Source organism: Plectropomus leopardus, chromosome 2 (genome assembly GCF_008729295.1).
Source record: "Plectropomus leopardus isolate mb chromosome 2, YSFRI_Pleo_2.0, whole genome shotgun sequence".
In the NCBI taxonomy this organism is placed as follows: domain Eukaryota; kingdom Metazoa; phylum Chordata; class Actinopteri; order Perciformes; family Serranidae; genus Plectropomus; species Plectropomus leopardus.
Window position 1 is genome coordinate 33,515,648 of NC_056464.1, and position 17,510 is coordinate 33,533,157.

Here is a 17,510-nt window from a genome sequence, read left to right on the forward strand (position 1 = left end):
ATGCTTCACTCTTGAAGAAAACAGATGGTAATGTGTAATCCAATAAGTGTGATTACTGTTGAGATTTAAAATTAGGAGAGAGAAAATGTTATTGTCGGATAGTTAAGAAGCTGTTACCGCTGCCATGATACAGAGTTGGAGCCAAGTTATTATTTTGCAAGTCACAAGTGAGTCTAAAATCAAGATTGACCAGTTCCAAGTCTTCAACTTTTGGGTTTTGAGTCTTAAACAGGTCATAATGTACTCATGTAAAATGTAATCAGGGTTCCCTTGGGTCCTTAAAAAGTCCTAAAAGCAATGAATTCATTAATCTAAAATTAAAGCCGTAATTGGTATTTAAATGTCTTGAATCAATCTTTCAAAAGTCTTAAAAATGTTTAGACATGGTATGTACCATTTTATGGGGTTTTTCCCCATTACATTACATTGTAAAATCTGAAATAATTAGTAACATCTATTTTTTCCATTATTAACTGAATGCCTCTGGCTTTCATCTCACGCAGACCAGGATGGAAGAGCCAACAAATACTCCTTTGTTCTACCCTAAAAAATATAAAGTATTTTCAGCATTTGAAGTAGATTATCTTACTTTTTAAACTGATCAAAAAAGTTTTATGTTACAAATAACATTTGGGAAAAATTGTTCCAGACTTGAAGTACTTTATGGTGGTTATTATTTTTCCTTCAGTTTTGGTTATTGTAAAATTGGTCTTAGATTTCATTCTGAGTGGCATTAAAAAAAGGCTTAAAATATCTGAAAATCTAACTTGCCTCAAGCTGTAGGAAACAAACTTCCACTTTTTTGCATCCTGTGTGCGTCCTTTTTTTTTAATTATTCTGTGTCCCCTCCTTAAATCCTGACGTTTTTTGGGTCTCTTAACGTAGCACAGACAAAACTCATCATGAGGATTTTATTTTCCTCAGCAGAAGTTGGAGGAGTCGTAGGGTGGATAACTGATCTGTCGATCCCGTCAGAGCCGATCAAATCAGATCAATGTATGAGAGGAGCAGCTGGTTCAGACGAAAGTGAAAGCAAACTTTTAGACCCTGAACACTGAAGTTTCACTTTCACTGCCTGATGTTCTTCTGCTCCGTCTGTGCCCAGAGTACAGCTCCAAAAATATAAATGCAACACGTGGCGTTTTTAATCGTGGCAGGACGTCACAAATAAACGAATGTGTGTGAAACCCTGATTATTGTGAGTTGATTCATGAACCAATTAATGACACTTTTTAAAGAGCATACATTTAAATCTTCGGGCAGGGGGAAAGTATCAGATATATTCAAGTCAAACGGCTAAAGTCCAAGTCATTCGTGATAAAGTCCAAGTCAAGTTGCAAGCTGTTATTTTTTTATATTTCAGGTCCAGTCTAAAATCATCAAATTTGCGACTCCTGTGGCGCTCCAATCCGAGTCCGCAGCTCTGTTTCACCATTTTTATACAACATATGATTTCTGTGACGAGACTGGAGTCAATGAGATGTTAAATTTGCAGCATTTTGTTTTGGTGGTAGGAGATGTGTTGGGGTTTACCGCGTGAGTCAGTCGACAGAAAAACACACTAAAGTGGCATCTAAACATTTTTCTGTGATTATATAAGCTTTCTGTCCTCATAGACGGATGAGCACACAGCTGTTTCATGCCCGTTACTTTACTGTCATCTCAGTTTTCATATATGTTTTTCCTTTCAGCTGTTCTCTGCCGGCCGTCCTGTGATGCCTCCATATGTTGTGTTGTTGATAGACAAAGATAGATGCTGTACAGCAGATAGAGTGTTTATGCTCTGTGGTAACATAATCCCGACATCTGTCTCTCCTCACAGTGACATCCTGAGGGTTGGAGTGACGTTAGCGGGCCATCAAAAGAAGATCCTCAACAGCGTCCAGATGATGCGGGCACAGATGAACCAGATCCAGTCAGTGGAGGTTTGACCCTCCCGAGCGGAGCAGAGGGGGGTAAAAAAAAAAAAAAAGAAAAAGAAAAAAAAAAGGGCAGTTGGGATGCAGGGCTCTGGGTGCGGAGGATGGAGTTTTTTCGCGTTACAGTGTGTCTGGTCTTCCCACCGGACTACCATTCATCCCTCGTTCTCCTCTATACTTTCCTCTCTCCTCCTCTCATCCCCTCACCCTGACTCTCTCCCTCCATCTTTTGGGAATCGGCTGTGGAGAGTTGTGGAAACGTGATGAGGACCCACAGCCGACCCACCGTTGGAGCCAGAAACACGGGAGGTTAGAAGTGACCAGCAACACATTTTTTCAATCTTCCACCACTTTTCATTTGAACATTTTTTTTTTTTTTTTTTGGTTTGTTTGTTCTGATAATTTTGTAAAGAATTTTTTAAAGGACAAAAAAAGAAAAACTGAGAAAAGGCAAGGAGTTTATCTAAATTTATAGATGATATAAGCTTGTACACTAGACGAACTGAGTAGGAAAGCTACCCTTTAAAAGGGCGAGAAAAAAAGAAAACAAGGAGGAGCTGAGGAGGCCATCCTCAGCGAAGGTGTGGATATTGTCTTTGCATCTTTTTAATTTTGGACATCACGAGGACATCAGAGTTCTCTGCGGCCCTCTGAAACCGCAGAGGGAACTGAGCAACTCGACGTGCACTCCTGACTGTTTCCCCAGGAGAGAAAATAAATTAAAAAACCATGAAATGGGACATTTGGCATAGACTGATGTCAAAAACACATTCATTCAGACAATTCACTCAAAAAAAAGAAAAAAAACTTTTTTTTTTCATTGCAAGTAATTTTCTATATTGTGTGAAATTTTGTGATGAAGAATTCCGTCTCACCATGCTTCCTCTCACTATAGACAAAGTTTGTTTTCTTTCACGGTGAATTATTCACAGCCTGCCAAATAGAACTCTTCCCTTTTTCTGCACCCCGATCACGATCCTGTATTGTACATATCAGATGCACTTGACCTGCCATAACGCGACGACTCAGAAGAAACTGATCAGTTCAGGAGCAGAAGAACTGACCACAGGGAGGATTTAAGTTGTTGTCAGCATCAGTTTCTTTCCTTATTTTGTGAAAAATAGCTTGTGGAGAAAAAAAATAACCAACATAAATTCACACAAAAAGAAACAGTTTCTACTGTCGACATCCACGTACATGCAGTGTCCCGTTACAGCATCCTCCTTCATCTCCGGCGCCGTCTGTGCACACACACACGTGCCACGTGCACACAGTGGCTCCCGAAGCGTCGGGGACTCGTGTTTGATAGCATGCTGAGTGAGTGGTTAATTTCACAGTGCTTTGATTTGCTGCAATTACTAGAACTCTGTTTGGGTAAGAGCTTGGATTTGACACACTTTATGAAGTGTAATGTGGCTGCATTATACTCAGTGTTTCTTCTTCCAGTTTTCCTTTTTTTTGAAAAGACATGTTAAAGTTTTGATACCACACATGGTTATTTTACACACACATACAGTCATGAATAGACTTTACAATCAGGCGTTTGTTGAATTAAAAAAAAAAATGCAAGGTGTTATATTTTTGCAATTTTCTGTATGGATATTATTGAATTGTTATTATTATTTTGTTTTTTTCTGCACTGAGTCTATTGTTTGACTCCAACAAACACTCTGGATCTTCCATCAATGCTTAGACTTTTATTTTGTTGGTGCACAAAAACATGTAGATAAAGTTCCCTGTGACAGGTTTTGATTTTATAGACAGTATATGCATTTATTGTGTGGCTTCCTGTCTCATGAGTACAGAGCTGTCAGTCATCGTTTGCGTCGATGTGAAAGGTTATTCGGGGGGAAAAAGACGGGGTTCGTAGCAATGCAGTGATTCCCTGGAGACGGTGATGAAGCAGGCGGGGGTTGTATGTATACAGCCAATAAGTGATACCAGCAGCGCAGTTCCTACTGCGAGCGGAGCTCCGAGACCTGACAGCCAGACACGGACGTCCAGCTGTGAACCATCGGTCAGATGTGTCCGGTCACAGCGGGGCGGCCGCGCCCCGATCACAGCCGCTCTGTCCGGGCACTGATTCTCCCCTTGATCACGCACATGCCTGGCAGCCACCTGTCTGCCGCTCCCACTGATCTCCGTGCAGTCGGCCTTCGGCAGTTGTCTGGTTTCGTCTCTTCGACTTTATAAGCATCAACCGTGGCAGGCGAACTGACACTCATCGGCCGTGCAGTTGTGTCTGGAAAAAAAACCCAGACTGGACAATGCTTCCATGTTCGCTCGTACCAAATCAGACTTGAGTTTTTGTGGTGTCACTACAGACAGCTTTAGCACCAAAGCCCCGGTTAAAGAAACCCTCCTGCACTCCCGTCGTCTTACCTTTCATTATCTCCGGCTCTCCGGAGAATTCAAGGACATGAGTGGAGCGTTTTTTATTCTCTTTCTGCTCCATAACCCTCTCCTCCCGTATTCTTTTCATCTGCAGTGCAACACATCAGAGTGAATATTTTCACTGGAAGCTTTTATAACATATGAAACTGGGAGGAGGACAATCAGGAGCCGTTAGTCATAGCCGAGAAGCGAGTGAGAAGTGATGACCTAAATGCCACTGATGCCAACATGCTTTTGTAACCCGGCTATAGACCTTCTTCCTTTTCCATTTCTCAATACTTAACAGCTCATCAGTTTCACTTTTGTGAAGCTTCTCACGGTGCGACATTTATTCCGACGTCGGGAAAAACGCTTAATGTTGTTCAAGAAATTAATCTAATGTACACACGAGGCGAGCGAGTTTCTGCTCCGGCCCCATTAAAGCTCATTCAGATGCTTGTCCACGGACGCTGCCAAGACTTTGAGTTATTAATCAAGCAATTATCCTTGAACTTTGCTTCAAGGAAGTACCTTAAACAGGGTGGGCAGGCGTGCTTACTGCTAAAGACATAAAATATTTGACTTTATGTTGCATACTGTCAGTATTTTCTTGCCACTACTTTTTGTTGAACTCCTTCGGAAGAGTTAGTTTGTTGTTTCCATTTTATCTGAAGGGGTTTTTGATTGAATGTCGAGTGTTTGAAAGCACGGCATCGAGTATTTATGTATCTTATGATTTCAATGGCACGAAAGAGAGGAATTGTTGCAGTTCAAGCTGAGCAGTGATAGCGGGGAGAAGAAATTGACGCACTTATGTCGAGTGTTTCAAGTGGTTGTGACTTCCTTTTCAACAGCAGACCGGCTGCTTTTCTTTACAACAAAGCCCAAAATGTGGGGGAAAAAAAACGACGTCCAATTTCTATTGAAAAATGTATAGAAACCAATTCACTAATTCATCTGTTAGTTTTTATGGCGCACATATTTCTAAAAGAAATTTTACTGAGTGGTGATTATTCTTTTATCCCCTGCCTGAAATCAGACAGAATATTTCATTGAAGTGAAATTATTGTCCATTACTTTAATGGCTTTCACAGTAATACCTGAATATTGGATCTTGGGGGAATTCAGAGGAACAGTGTGTAAGATTTACGGGGATTTAGTGGCATCTGTTGATAAGCAGATTGCAACCAGCTAAAACTTCTTCAGTGTTCATCGTTCTGGTGGATTTAACAGGGAGCCAAATTATCAGCGGAGGTCCGTTCGTCTCCAAAACAAACAAATCCAGCGATGTGAAGCATTAAAAAACTGCAAGTCAGTGTATCTCCTAAACGGTTTGGCACATCAAAGACGGGCCGCCGGCACCTGCTTATGTGTGCTCGCTTTTTTCTCTGATAGCTGGAAATCTAGACGTATCCAGACGTGGAAGAGATTTTTACCGGGAGCCGATTTTAGCTGCAGAGGTCTCTTTCTAAAACAAACAGACAAGGTGACTAAAACCAGCAAAAACACTAAAAATGCAGTTTCAAGTTACAAATCAGTGTTTCACTTACGCTGTTTGGCATGTCCCTGACTGGATGCTAGCTCATGTGCTCACCATTTTTTGCCTCATGACTTAAGATCCCAAATTCCAGGAGGTTTTTAACGGGAGCAAAATTATCCGCAGAGGTCTCCTCCTCTTCAAAACAAACGGACTAGGTGATTTTAAACCGGTAAAAACACTGAATAAAGCAGTTTCACGTTGTAAATTAGTGTTTCTCCTGCACTGTTTAGCACATTGCAGAGGGGATGATAGCCGTGTGCTCACCTTTTTTCTATTTTAACTTTTTACAGGGAGCCAAATTACTCACAAAAACAAAAAATGAAAACATACCAGGTGATTTAAACTGGCACTTTCTCATAAAAAATGTTTTTTAAATTGGTGATTTTCAATGCCGTTTGACGCAGAGCGGCTGCCAACTAAGGTGGCTGACGCAAAATTGTGAATGTCCCTGCAGTGTTTGGTTTGTCCATTCTGAGCCACTGTAGAAACATGGCGGTGCAACATGGGGATCTCCATAAATGTGGACCCGCTCCTTTTCTAATTGGCTTATTCTAACAAAATCACAGCTGCGCTTATTTTTAGGTGATAACACAGTCAAGAAAACTAACGTTTTGCATTATATTCAGTTTCTGCCAGTATATCCCCCAAAATCCTTCACACTGGACTTTGTATATACAAAAAGGGTATTTGAGTCCTTTCTGTTTACTTGATTTCCCCTTTGAAGCAGTATTTTCTGCCTTTCACTTTCCAGAAACAACATTTATCTTTTCAGATATAGTTTTATTGTTAAGTTTTGCAGCACCAAATATCTTCCATCTACACTAGTTTAAAAAACTCTTTACACGTTTCCCGCGTGTGGTCGTGACGCCGGTGATGGTTTCACACAACCGACTGCAACTTTCAGCAAAACATTCTCTCCTCTCAACATCTGTGAAGCGAAGTAAAAACCACTCCTGCCGTCACCGTGTGCCAATTTCTGAAGGACGGAGGAAAAGCGTTAAGTCTCAGTGTTACTGTTACATGATCGTGTGCACAAACACGAGCCGTGCCAGGATGTACCCACTGGGCTGAACGCCGCCCAGCTGCAGCGCGGTCGAGGCGAGAGGTCTGCCTCCTGTTGAGGTGGACAGAAAATGGCTCCTGTTTGAATGGATGCAGCTCGAAGCGCCAGAGCGCCCTCTGCTGCCGCGGTGGTCAGATGTAGCTCGTTGGATTGACACTTTCAGGTGCAGATGGTCTGTGAATGCTGCGGCGGGCAGAGCTCCGCGTGCAGGACTCTTCAGCTGGCTGTGTCTTTCCCTCTTGTTGGACAAGCGGTCGTACCACTACGCCACCTGTGTCCCCCTTCATGACCCTGTGTTTCCCTCTGTTGTCCCCCCTCCCCGCCCCCAAACACCCCCCTCCCACTACCACTCTGGCTGTTGGTTAGTACAGGCGGGGATCTCCACGTGCTCCCCGGTCCTCTAAAGCCCACGTTGTAGACCAGTGCCGGTTCAGACCACTGTGACTGATGTGGGAGATCCTGTATTTCTGTATAAATGTATATTGACTGTAACCCTGTGAATGATGTAACAATTTCATTATTTGTAATATTGTCATTGGTTTATTTTCTAAAAATGGAAAGCCCAACTTGACTCTCCTCAATAAAAAATAAGATCTGTTATAAAACAGTGATGAGAAGTTTTTTATTTGTTTACCTAAAAAAGTAAATTGTGTAGTTTGACTTGTATTTTCTTTCTGAAGGAATAATCTGCGCTGGATATTTTTATGATGATAGTGAGTAATCTGTGGGTTCACAAACTGGAGAAACATTTAATGCAAAACAAATAACTTCTGTATTATTATTACTTGTGTAGGATTGTAAAAGCATGGCTGCATTGAGGGTTTTTTTGAGGGCGGTGCCCCTCAAAATTTAGAACATGTGCGTTTTTCCCCCTTAATAAAAACATGAAAGTAGCCGACTTGACATTTTTACAAAATTAATGACATTTACACCACAATTTGATGCAGAAAAGGCCCAAATTGGTCCTTTTTTCCCAGAATGCAGGAAATTAGAGTTAGAAGCTCAAAGTTTTATGGTGGAGAACCCCCAAAATCCACATTTCATATGAAACAATAAGCTCCCTCTTTTTCTTAATTTCTTAAGAGACTTTGGACAAAAAGATGAAAAGGTTTAGCTTTTATTGTAGCTACAAGCAGATTATTTGTTTCCACCTCATATTTAACTTCCAAAAAATACTCGAGAAACAAACCAGCTTCCTGTAGTTATGTACGTTGCACAGCTCTCTGGATTTTGCACCAAAACAATCAGGGTTTTAAATCACACGCTGCAAGAACTTCAACTAAAAGTTGGTTAAAATTCAAACTTCTTGAGTAAATAATTTACCGAACTGCACGCAGACATTTGATCACAATCCACAAATGCCACGTTGTACAATGCACATATTGTACTCACCAGAAAGCAGCGTAGATGATTTTTTTAGATCAAACTGGGCCTTTGAGCGAGCATCACTTCTCTCAGTGTTTCCCCGGAGCCAGACTGCTGCACATTGTTCTGTGGTTTTATGTCAGAAGTGATTTGACCAGCGGCGCTGCCGTCTCTCCACAGCTCGGTTTCTTGAGTGGAGGTCAGACTCCCTTCACCTTGCTCGGAGATTTTGAAACCTCATTAGCGGTCGACGCGTGAAAGGCTGGGGACCTCGGCCTGACCCGGCGGAGAATGGCGCGTGTGTTAAAAGGTTTACCCCGTGAAGCAGGAGAGGAGGTGTTCAGGAGTTCAGTGGTGGAGGGGGGGGAGGGACCCCCACTGGCACGCCAAACCCTTTCTACTTGTAGTCTCGACCACCCGTAAGTCCCCCACCTTCTTACACCTTGATGACTCGGGGCCCGGCACGGCCGAGCATGGGAACCAACAGGGAGGGGCCGTCCTCTGAGCCGTGAGGGTCAGAACGTACAACCGGGGGAGATTACAGAGTGTTATGTGACTGATTACATGTCAAACAGTAGTTAGATTTTCAGGAAGTGTTTTTTTACAGCCACCAGATAGAGCCCATCAGGTCTGATGAAAGGTGTGTTTGAGCTGTCGGTGGGTAGACAAAGACTTTTTTGTCGTGGTTTGAATGGAGGGGGGGGGGGGTAACTGCCTGCTCCTCTGCACACGGCCCCATGTTTCATAGCCACGGCCCTGCGTCCACCTCAAATACAGAAAAAAATACTTGCAAACACACTACAATCTAATGTTTTGTTTTGAAGATAATTAGGTGATTGGGGTTTACTTGTATATGACAGCAGTCAAACAGTGTGCTGTTTTTGTTTATTTCTTGTAATTAATTTAAAGGTGCAGCATAAAACTCTGGAGAAACACTGCTGATTATTGAGTCTCGGTCTCAGCTCGTCAAATGCTTTGAGTTGATACTCCAACTGAACCTCCAACCCAACAAGCAACTATCTTTCCCCAGAGTTACATTCGAGACCTTGAAGAACAAAATCGGGTTTTTAGAGTTATGGCAGCTCATGCTGATTTGGGTTTAGAAAAAAAAAAAAAAGACTTTTCTGTCATGCACAGATGCAGCGTTGGGGAAGTTACTTTGAAAGCATAAATTTGCAAGCTACCAATCACTTCACACTGGAAGAAGTTGAACTACAGGCAAATTTACCATCAACAACTTTTCTTGTAAAATTATAGAGAGCTACTGGCAGCAGCAGTTTCCAGCAGTCGTATAATAAAGTTTGAAAAATATAGTTAAATGTATGTATTCATGTCAACAGTGGAAAGTACATTTATTCAAGTACACATATTAATGAAAATATTATTAGATCTGAGTTTTTTAAAAAATTACTATTTGGCCCTTTTCTTATTTTTGAAAAACATAGAGTCTATATATTTAGATCTGATACTGAAGCCTCGGACGTGAAGCAGTTATTTGATTTTATTTCCTGCATTATTTACAAGTCAAAAGTCTTGGCAGCGCCTGTTTTAAGATAGAAGTCTAGTATTTGTTTTTGCTGAAACTGCTGATGGACAAAATTTTGCAAAATGTTCAATATCTTCAGATATGACCACAGTTAGTATTATTATTTTATCTTTAGAGAATTGTGTTTTGCTCAGAGTGGAAAAACCTCTGCAGCAGCATTTCACATGAAGTGGGGTCCTCACTGTTTAAACCTGACACCTCTTACAGGGCCAAAATGGACCCTTGGTCCATATGTTTGACACCCAAAATTGGACATAACTTTGGAGTGACTATTTAGAAGTTTTTAAGCAACAGCGTCTGAATTCTGCACTAATTGGCGGTAAACCAGTTACTCATTTACCATCAGTTTTACCACTTCTGAAAAACGGCTGCAGAGCATCTGGACCGAAATCTGGACTCAAACAAACCCTCAACGAGTTATTCAATTATAACGAAGAGTTATGGGTTCCTCACTTTCTAATAAACCATCCAGTCAGCGGTTGGAAATGTTAATAAGTAGTTAATAGATGGATTTTTGTCCAGATGCTCTGCAGCCGGTTTCCAGAAGGTAAATGGTCGAATAGTCTGTTGGATGAGTCCTGTGGATTAAAATGCAGCTGAAAAAAAATATGCTGGAGGAGGAAAAAACACCAACTAATGGGATCTGTTTATTTTTTAGCAGCCAAAAAGTTGTCTGAAGGAGGGGCTTATTACTTATTTTTAACCCTTTAATGTCCGCGCTAAAAAATAGATATGAAATATATTGTCTTTGCATTTTTTGTTTATCTGGGGCAAAAATAACAAAAGCGTGTCTTTCTTCTTTTCTCTTTTCTTTTCTCTCTTTTTTTTTAACAGAACCCATAATTTTTAAATATAGGCCTCTACCAACTGACTGAGATGTAACCTTGTGGTATTTATTTGTTTAAAAACAAAAGGAAACCCAAACCACAAGGGAAAAACTAAATTACAAGTCAATACTGTCATAATGCTTGTTATGTGTAATTTATACAGATATAACAGACACACACGTAATAGAAACAAAAATGATTTCAGCATTTATAAGTTTGAAAACATGAAATGTTCAATCAGGTTCAGTTCAACACGTTTTTCCTTTCAGAAAGTGACAAAATGTTCTCTAACAAAATGTGAGCAGGACACTTTAAAGCACCAATAAATGCTCATTAACATGAATTAAACAACTTAATAAAGCTGTTGCAATTAACATCAGTTATAAACGTATAGACATTAATGAAATAATAAGTAGTACATGTGGTGCGTTTTGTAGCCGCTGTCAGTACTAACAGCAAATGTCCTCGGTCCACTTTCTCTCCGGGGGGCAGGAGGTCACTGCAAATTTTCCAAAATGGCGTCTGCGAGATGACAAACTGTACGCGGCCCACGAGGACATAAAGGCCGCAGTGAGCGAGCGAGCGCGTGAGGAAGAGCTCACCGGCTCACGCTGTGAGGAAAGACCTCCAAATGGGTCAGAACTGTCACAAGCCATTCCCGTCATGTCCCGCTCCTCCCGAAAACATGATGGAAAGTGGAATTAGAATGAAATAAGACATAGTGATTCCTCCGGGCACAGGAGGAACGGATCTGCTTACCGAACAACTGCCCTTAATTGGCAAGAAGCTCAAGAGTCGGACCCCGGGAGCCAGATTTGAAGAGAGTTACGAGACAGTGGCTAATGCAGCACAGACTGCTAAAAGACCCCTTTTGCCCGGATTGATGAATTAATGCGTCCAAGAAATCTGGACATGTGGGCTCGGGGTACGGAGAGTTACATCCAACTCTAACTGGACTCAGACTCGGTTAATACGGCCCAGCAGGTACAGTAAATAAGACTGAGAGGTTAATGTTGGCCTCGCAGGAACCTTGGCTGTAAATAATAATAACCATGTTTGATCCGCACTGTTGTGGCTTGGCAGGGAGCTCGGAGAAACTTTTAAACGGGAGCCATCATTCAAGGACAGACAACAGCTTTGTTTTCCGTGTTAAATGATAAATAATTGCCAAAAAACTTGCAGGAAAATGTGTCATGATTCCTTGATGTTGCTCTGCAGGTGAGAGTGTTTGACTTAATTGCAAAGATTTACTGTAGTTCCTGATTAATATGAATATTCATTAAAAAACACAAAAAAACACTCCCCGTCAAAATAAGAGCTGACATTTGTGCTACATGTGTAGAATACAGACCCGGGACACTCAACATCCTTTGGGGCCACTTTTGCAAAATGACAAGAGGCCAGGGGCCAATCCCAGTGGCCCTTTACACAGTTCTGGGATTTTAGGATGTTTCTAGGATTTTTAGGATGCTTTGAGGATTTTCGGAATTTTCTCTGATTTTAGGACTTTTCTAGGATTTAGGCCTTTTTTCAGATTTTATGACATTTCTCAGGTTTTGGGATGTTTCTAGGATTTTAGGACTTTTCTAGTATTTTAGGATGTTTTTAGGATTTTAGACCTTTTTTCAAATTTTAGGACATTTCTAGTATTTTAGGATTTTAGGCCTTTTCTCAAATTTTAGGACATTTCTAGTATTTTATGATGTTTTTAGGATTTTAGGCCTTTTTTCAGATTTTATGACATTTCTAAGGTTTTGGGATATTTCTAGGATTTTAGCACATTTTTAGGATTTTAGGACTTTTCTAGTATTTTATGATGTTTTTAGGATTTTAGGACAGTTCTCGGATTTTAGTTTTTTTTTTTTTCTCAAATTCTTCGGACTTTTCCTTGATATTAGAACATTCCTAGGATTTTATGAATTTTCTCATACTTTAGGATTTTTCAGGATTTTAGGTTGTTTCTAGGATTTTAGGAACTTTCTAGGATTTTTGGACATTTCTAGGATTTTAGGACATTAGCAGCTTAGCTCAGACCTCTGTTTTTTGATAAACCAGCTCTATTTTAATGCTATTTATACACCTAATGTACAATAAAAGTACAAGAACAGTTCCCACTGTAACTCATTTTATTTTTATTGCAAGTTAGAAAATGGTTTTGGGACCACCCGGCACACTGTCCATGAACAGATTTGGCCCTGGGGCCATACATTGAATATCACTGATCTAGACAAAAACTACAGTGTTGCCATGAGGCTGATCTGGCTGCAGAGCACAAACATCAAAGTGCAGATTGAACATTTTCACGGCGACACAGAGAGACATGTGAACTCTCTGTGACTGCTTTTAGAGTCCCTGAACCTCTTTTCTTCTTAATTCCCTTCCACTTGAGTTACACAACCCACAGATGCCACATCGTGTCGGGCAGAACCAAAGGGGATATCTTTCCCCTCTCGCAGTGAAACGCTCGCTAGGTTTTAGGCTGAGCTCCATCTCTGCCTCCAGCAGCAGGAGGGAAGGCGGTGGAAGGAGGCGTCTGGCTCATCTGCACACTGGTTATTTAATGTAAGCAAACGAAGGAATACTTTCTTACAAGTAAAAGTCCTACTTTCAAAACTTTGCTTAAATAAAGGCACAAAAGCATTAGAATATATGTTAAGTACCAAAAAATATGTATGCAAATGAATACAGACTATATTAATGGATATAATAATTCATGCATGAAAGGATACATCACTCTAATGTTGCATCTAATAAAAGTGGAGCTCATTTAATTACTTTTACACTGCAGGGAGGCTTAATCCATAAAAATGCAATATCATTTATTAGCTGATTTATATTTTGTATAAATAATTTAACTCTAGAACGTAACTAAAGATTTCAAAATAAATGTTTTGGACCCAGATTTACTGTAGCCTACTTGAAAATGTAATAAAATAAAGTAGCCTTATATAAAATGGAAATGCTTAAAAAAGGGATAAGTACCTCAACATTGTGCAGTACCATATTGAGTAAATGTTTTCAGTGACATGCTACCTCTGGATTATAATGGCACGATAAACCACCACAGTCTGACATTTATTGTTCTCATCTGCGTTTTATTTTAGGTTAATTAAAAACAATATTACATTATCTAAAAAAAAACCCCAAAAACTAGTAGAGAGATATTATTCAAACACTGTGTCAGAATTAGTGCTCAGTTAATTTACATTTGACAAACAATATTTTTATTGTTTGTGAATCAGAAAGCATCTGAGCGTCTCTTGGAGGGTTTGAAGAGAATGAGTCTTTAACGCCATCTAGTGTCAGAGATGCAGCATTACATCAGATCTCATCAAGTCAGTTTTATTTATGTAGGTTATCTCAACATTTACAATTCTCAAAGAGCTTCACCAACTTTGCAGCACAATATAACCTCTGCTGTTGTGGAATAAGGTACTAAAACAGAGGCAGAAATATCACAATCTAGAAAAAATACTCAGCTACAAGTAAAAGTCCAGAAATTCATAGATACTTGATGAAAAATACAGAAGTATTATCTAAGCCTGCTTAAAGCAAAAAGTACTGCGTTGTGCTGAGTGGCTTTTTCTTGCAAGTGTTATATTAATCTGTTTGTATCACCATTCAATACATGTATAACATTTTAATGTTGTAGTTTAACAATGTGTTCAAACTTTGTACAGCCTCATACTGGGTAGATTACTAGTATAATACTGCATCATATCATATGATTTATGATGTTATTAGGATCCTTATTAGCTAATGCATAAGCATCATTGTAGTTTTTTTTTAATGTGTAGCCTATAGGCCTAATAGCTTGTACTGCCTAGTTACTTGTATCAAATATTTTAAGTAGCCTAAATGAAGTGAAGTAAAAAGTACAATAACTCCCCCAAAACAAGTGTGTCAAAATTGTAGGCTACTTAAAAGAAATTTAACCCGGAAATTATTATTTGTAAATCGATTACTCACTGCATGTCCTTGCATTTGTGAAGAAACCTTCTTCCAAAAAAAGTAAATTTCTTTACGAAATTAAAAGAAAAAGTGGGAAAAAAACTGCAAAACTAAATCGAAACATCCTCTTATAAACTCTCACACAACTCGTGCAGAATAATCAGTCTCATTTATGCAGTCCTTCACACAAACACGCATTTTTCTCTAAAACGTAACACACTTTTGTAGCGTGCCCCGAGCATGCTGGGAACGCACGTGCATGAAAACGCTGCTCAAGAGGGGCTTGTGCGCACGCGCGAGCCGAAGGCGGTCAAGTCACGAGCGGAAGTGTTTCGTATTTTTACGTTTTAGCGAAAACGCGTGTTTGTGAAGCACTGAGCACACCACCGGAGACGCGAGACCTGGATTACACTGTTGAGTTCGTAAACAGAAGTTTCGGTGCCGTTTTTTAGTTGTTAATTTGAAGTTGTTTACTTCACGAGGGATGTTTGTTTTGGCTCTACATTCGCTCGCGAGAGGACAACAACGTTTTCTTCAGAGCTCAGCACCGGTGAGGATTTTACTGCATTTGGTCATTTTGCGGGTGAAGTATTATTTTAAGTTGCGTAGCTACACAGCGGGGTACATGAGGAAAAGTAGGCCCGCGCAGAGACTCGGCGCAGGAAGCCTCAGAAAAAGCCTCCGCAGCTGTTTGTAGCTCACTGCAGAGACAATTCAATAACAGTGTGAAAGTTACAATATGGAGACAGCAGAGGGACAAATTAAAACTCTGAGGGATCACTGCCAGATTTACAGATTTACAGATTTACAGGACGACAAAAGCACAACAGCGCCTCTTCCTCTTTCAACTCCTCATCACCAAAAACAACACAAACCTCTCCTGCATGACTAATCAGGCCAGAAAAATTATCATCTCATCCCAAACTGCCCAAAGGCCAAAAAACAACCCGACAAACCAACACATAAGCAAAAAGAAACTCAAAATAATTCAAAATAAATGACAAAAAAATGAATTAGGAAAAGACTGGAAATTAATATTCTGTCTGTTGGATAATTGATTAATCAGCCAATAATTTCAGCTGAACTATTTTTTAACAGAAAGCGTGTTTTATAAAGTCCTATATTTGTATGAAAAAATATTTTTTTCAAAGTAATTAGTAACTAAAGCTGCCAGATTCTTGTAGTGAAGTAAAAAATACAATATTTCTCTCGGTATTGGAGTGTAAAAGTGTAAAGGAGCATGAAAAGAAAATTATCTTCATTCCACCTCTTTTTATATTTTTTAAAATGACAATTAATCAATGCTTAATTTAACTGATTTATAGATGAGGGAAAGTGCTTAAAATTTGCAGCCCGACAGAGGACCCCTCCAGTTACTGCCAATACGCAGACGGCACAAAGTCTGTAAAAATCTGTCATTCACTCTGAAATAACCAACCTGAAACATTTAAAATAGACACTGCACGCTCCCCTGCTTTCATCAGTTTCTGTGTTAACAGTCCCTTTTTATGTGCCTTTACCATGTGATTCAAATTTGTTTTTAAGTGTGAATCGTGTGTCAGTGGCGTCTCCAGGCGTCTTTCTTTACTCTGGGATGGCCCAAGTGGGACACTGACTTGTAGGGGCAGCATGATGTATGAGCACTGCTGCGTGCACATGCAATGACATAATTTACATTTTTTTGTTGTTTTTCTTCTTATTTTTCTATCGTAAATGATTTGTATTCTTTTCAACAAAGTTTCATATACTGTAATGCAAACATGAAGGAGCAGTAACGCAGAGGTAGTATGTGGGGATGCAGTTGTTCATCACCGTGTGTCACTGGGAGCTGAGAGTCAACAGGTTTTTATTCCACGCAATCACAGCTCCAGCACATTTCAGTGATTACACGTCCCTCTGTGGCCGAATGTGTGCAAGTGAAATCAGCTGCCGAAATGAAGAACTTGCAGCCTCCCGGGCCTCGCCGGCTGATGGGAGAAGTGGTTAGGGGGAAAAATGAAATGTAATCAACAAAAAAGGCTCTGCTTCCGGTTTAATTTGATGGATTTTTACCGACAAAAAGTCTGATACATTTCCTGATTTAATGTAAATGATGAGTTTCAGTCGAGCTGAACTGGATAATTTAGCAGTAAGGAAAAAAAAGCTAATCCGCAGTAAAAGAGGCAAACCATAAATTGAAGGTCGCCTTTCAGTCCGTCAGCATGACTGACAGGTGACCTTCACAACGCGCAAATCTGAGCCTCTCAGCAGAGACTTTAAGGTTAGGGTTAGAAGATGAAGGCGCAAAAATAAACCTCAAAACAGATTTCATAAACTGAAGTTTATTTAACGTGGAAGAGCAAGAAATGTGCTGCTAGCCTCATGTGAGAGGAAACATGGTGCAAACATTTAGGAATGCTGACCCCGAAGTTAACTTTAAGACACTCACTTCTAATCAAAATTAAAAAGAGCAAAGAGACAACGCCTAACGCGGGTGAATGTTGGCCTGGTGATACATCACCGTCTTTAAGAAGCTGTACTGGGCTGAGATATGAAGCTGGAGTCATGATACTGGTACTAAATAACGCTCCAAAACTAGGCTACATTTTGGTAAGAAACAGTATCTAAAGATGTCCGAATGAAAACGGGCTCCGCGGTTCCCATTGGTCGCCCCTTTACAGACATGCCCACTTTATGCTGGTCTCATGCAGTTTTGGGAAAAAATATCGTTGTTTTTTTTTTTTGCACACAGTATAAATGTGTTATTTCTGCTTATTGTATTTGAATATTTCTGCATATTGGGGTCCCTAAACAGTCTTGAATTTGATACCATTTACGATCTGAGCGCACAGGTGCAGCTCATCAGTCTGATGTGTGTGCATAGCAACAGAGCTGCGGCTAAAACTAAATTAAAGAAGTTCACTACAGCGCTGTGCCGACTGACTGC

General features: G+C 40.2%; 1 protein-coding gene across 5 annotated transcripts in view; it reads left to right on the forward strand.

Moving 5' to 3' along the window:
• Positions 1 to 7,466, forward strand: part of ephb2b (eph receptor B2b) — a 190,143-nt gene extending 182,677 nt beyond the window's left edge. For all 5 annotated transcript variants that reach the window (XM_042509373.1, XM_042509381.1, XM_042509389.1 and 2 more), the window contains one exon: positions 1,823 to 7,466. In XM_042509373.1, the coding sequence (XP_042365307.1) occupies positions 1,823 to 1,931 (109 nt within the window). In that variant the 3' untranslated portion in view covers positions 1,932 to 7,466. The remainder of the gene's footprint in view (positions 1 to 1,822) is intronic.
• Positions 7,467 to 17,510: the final 10,044 nt, after the last annotated feature.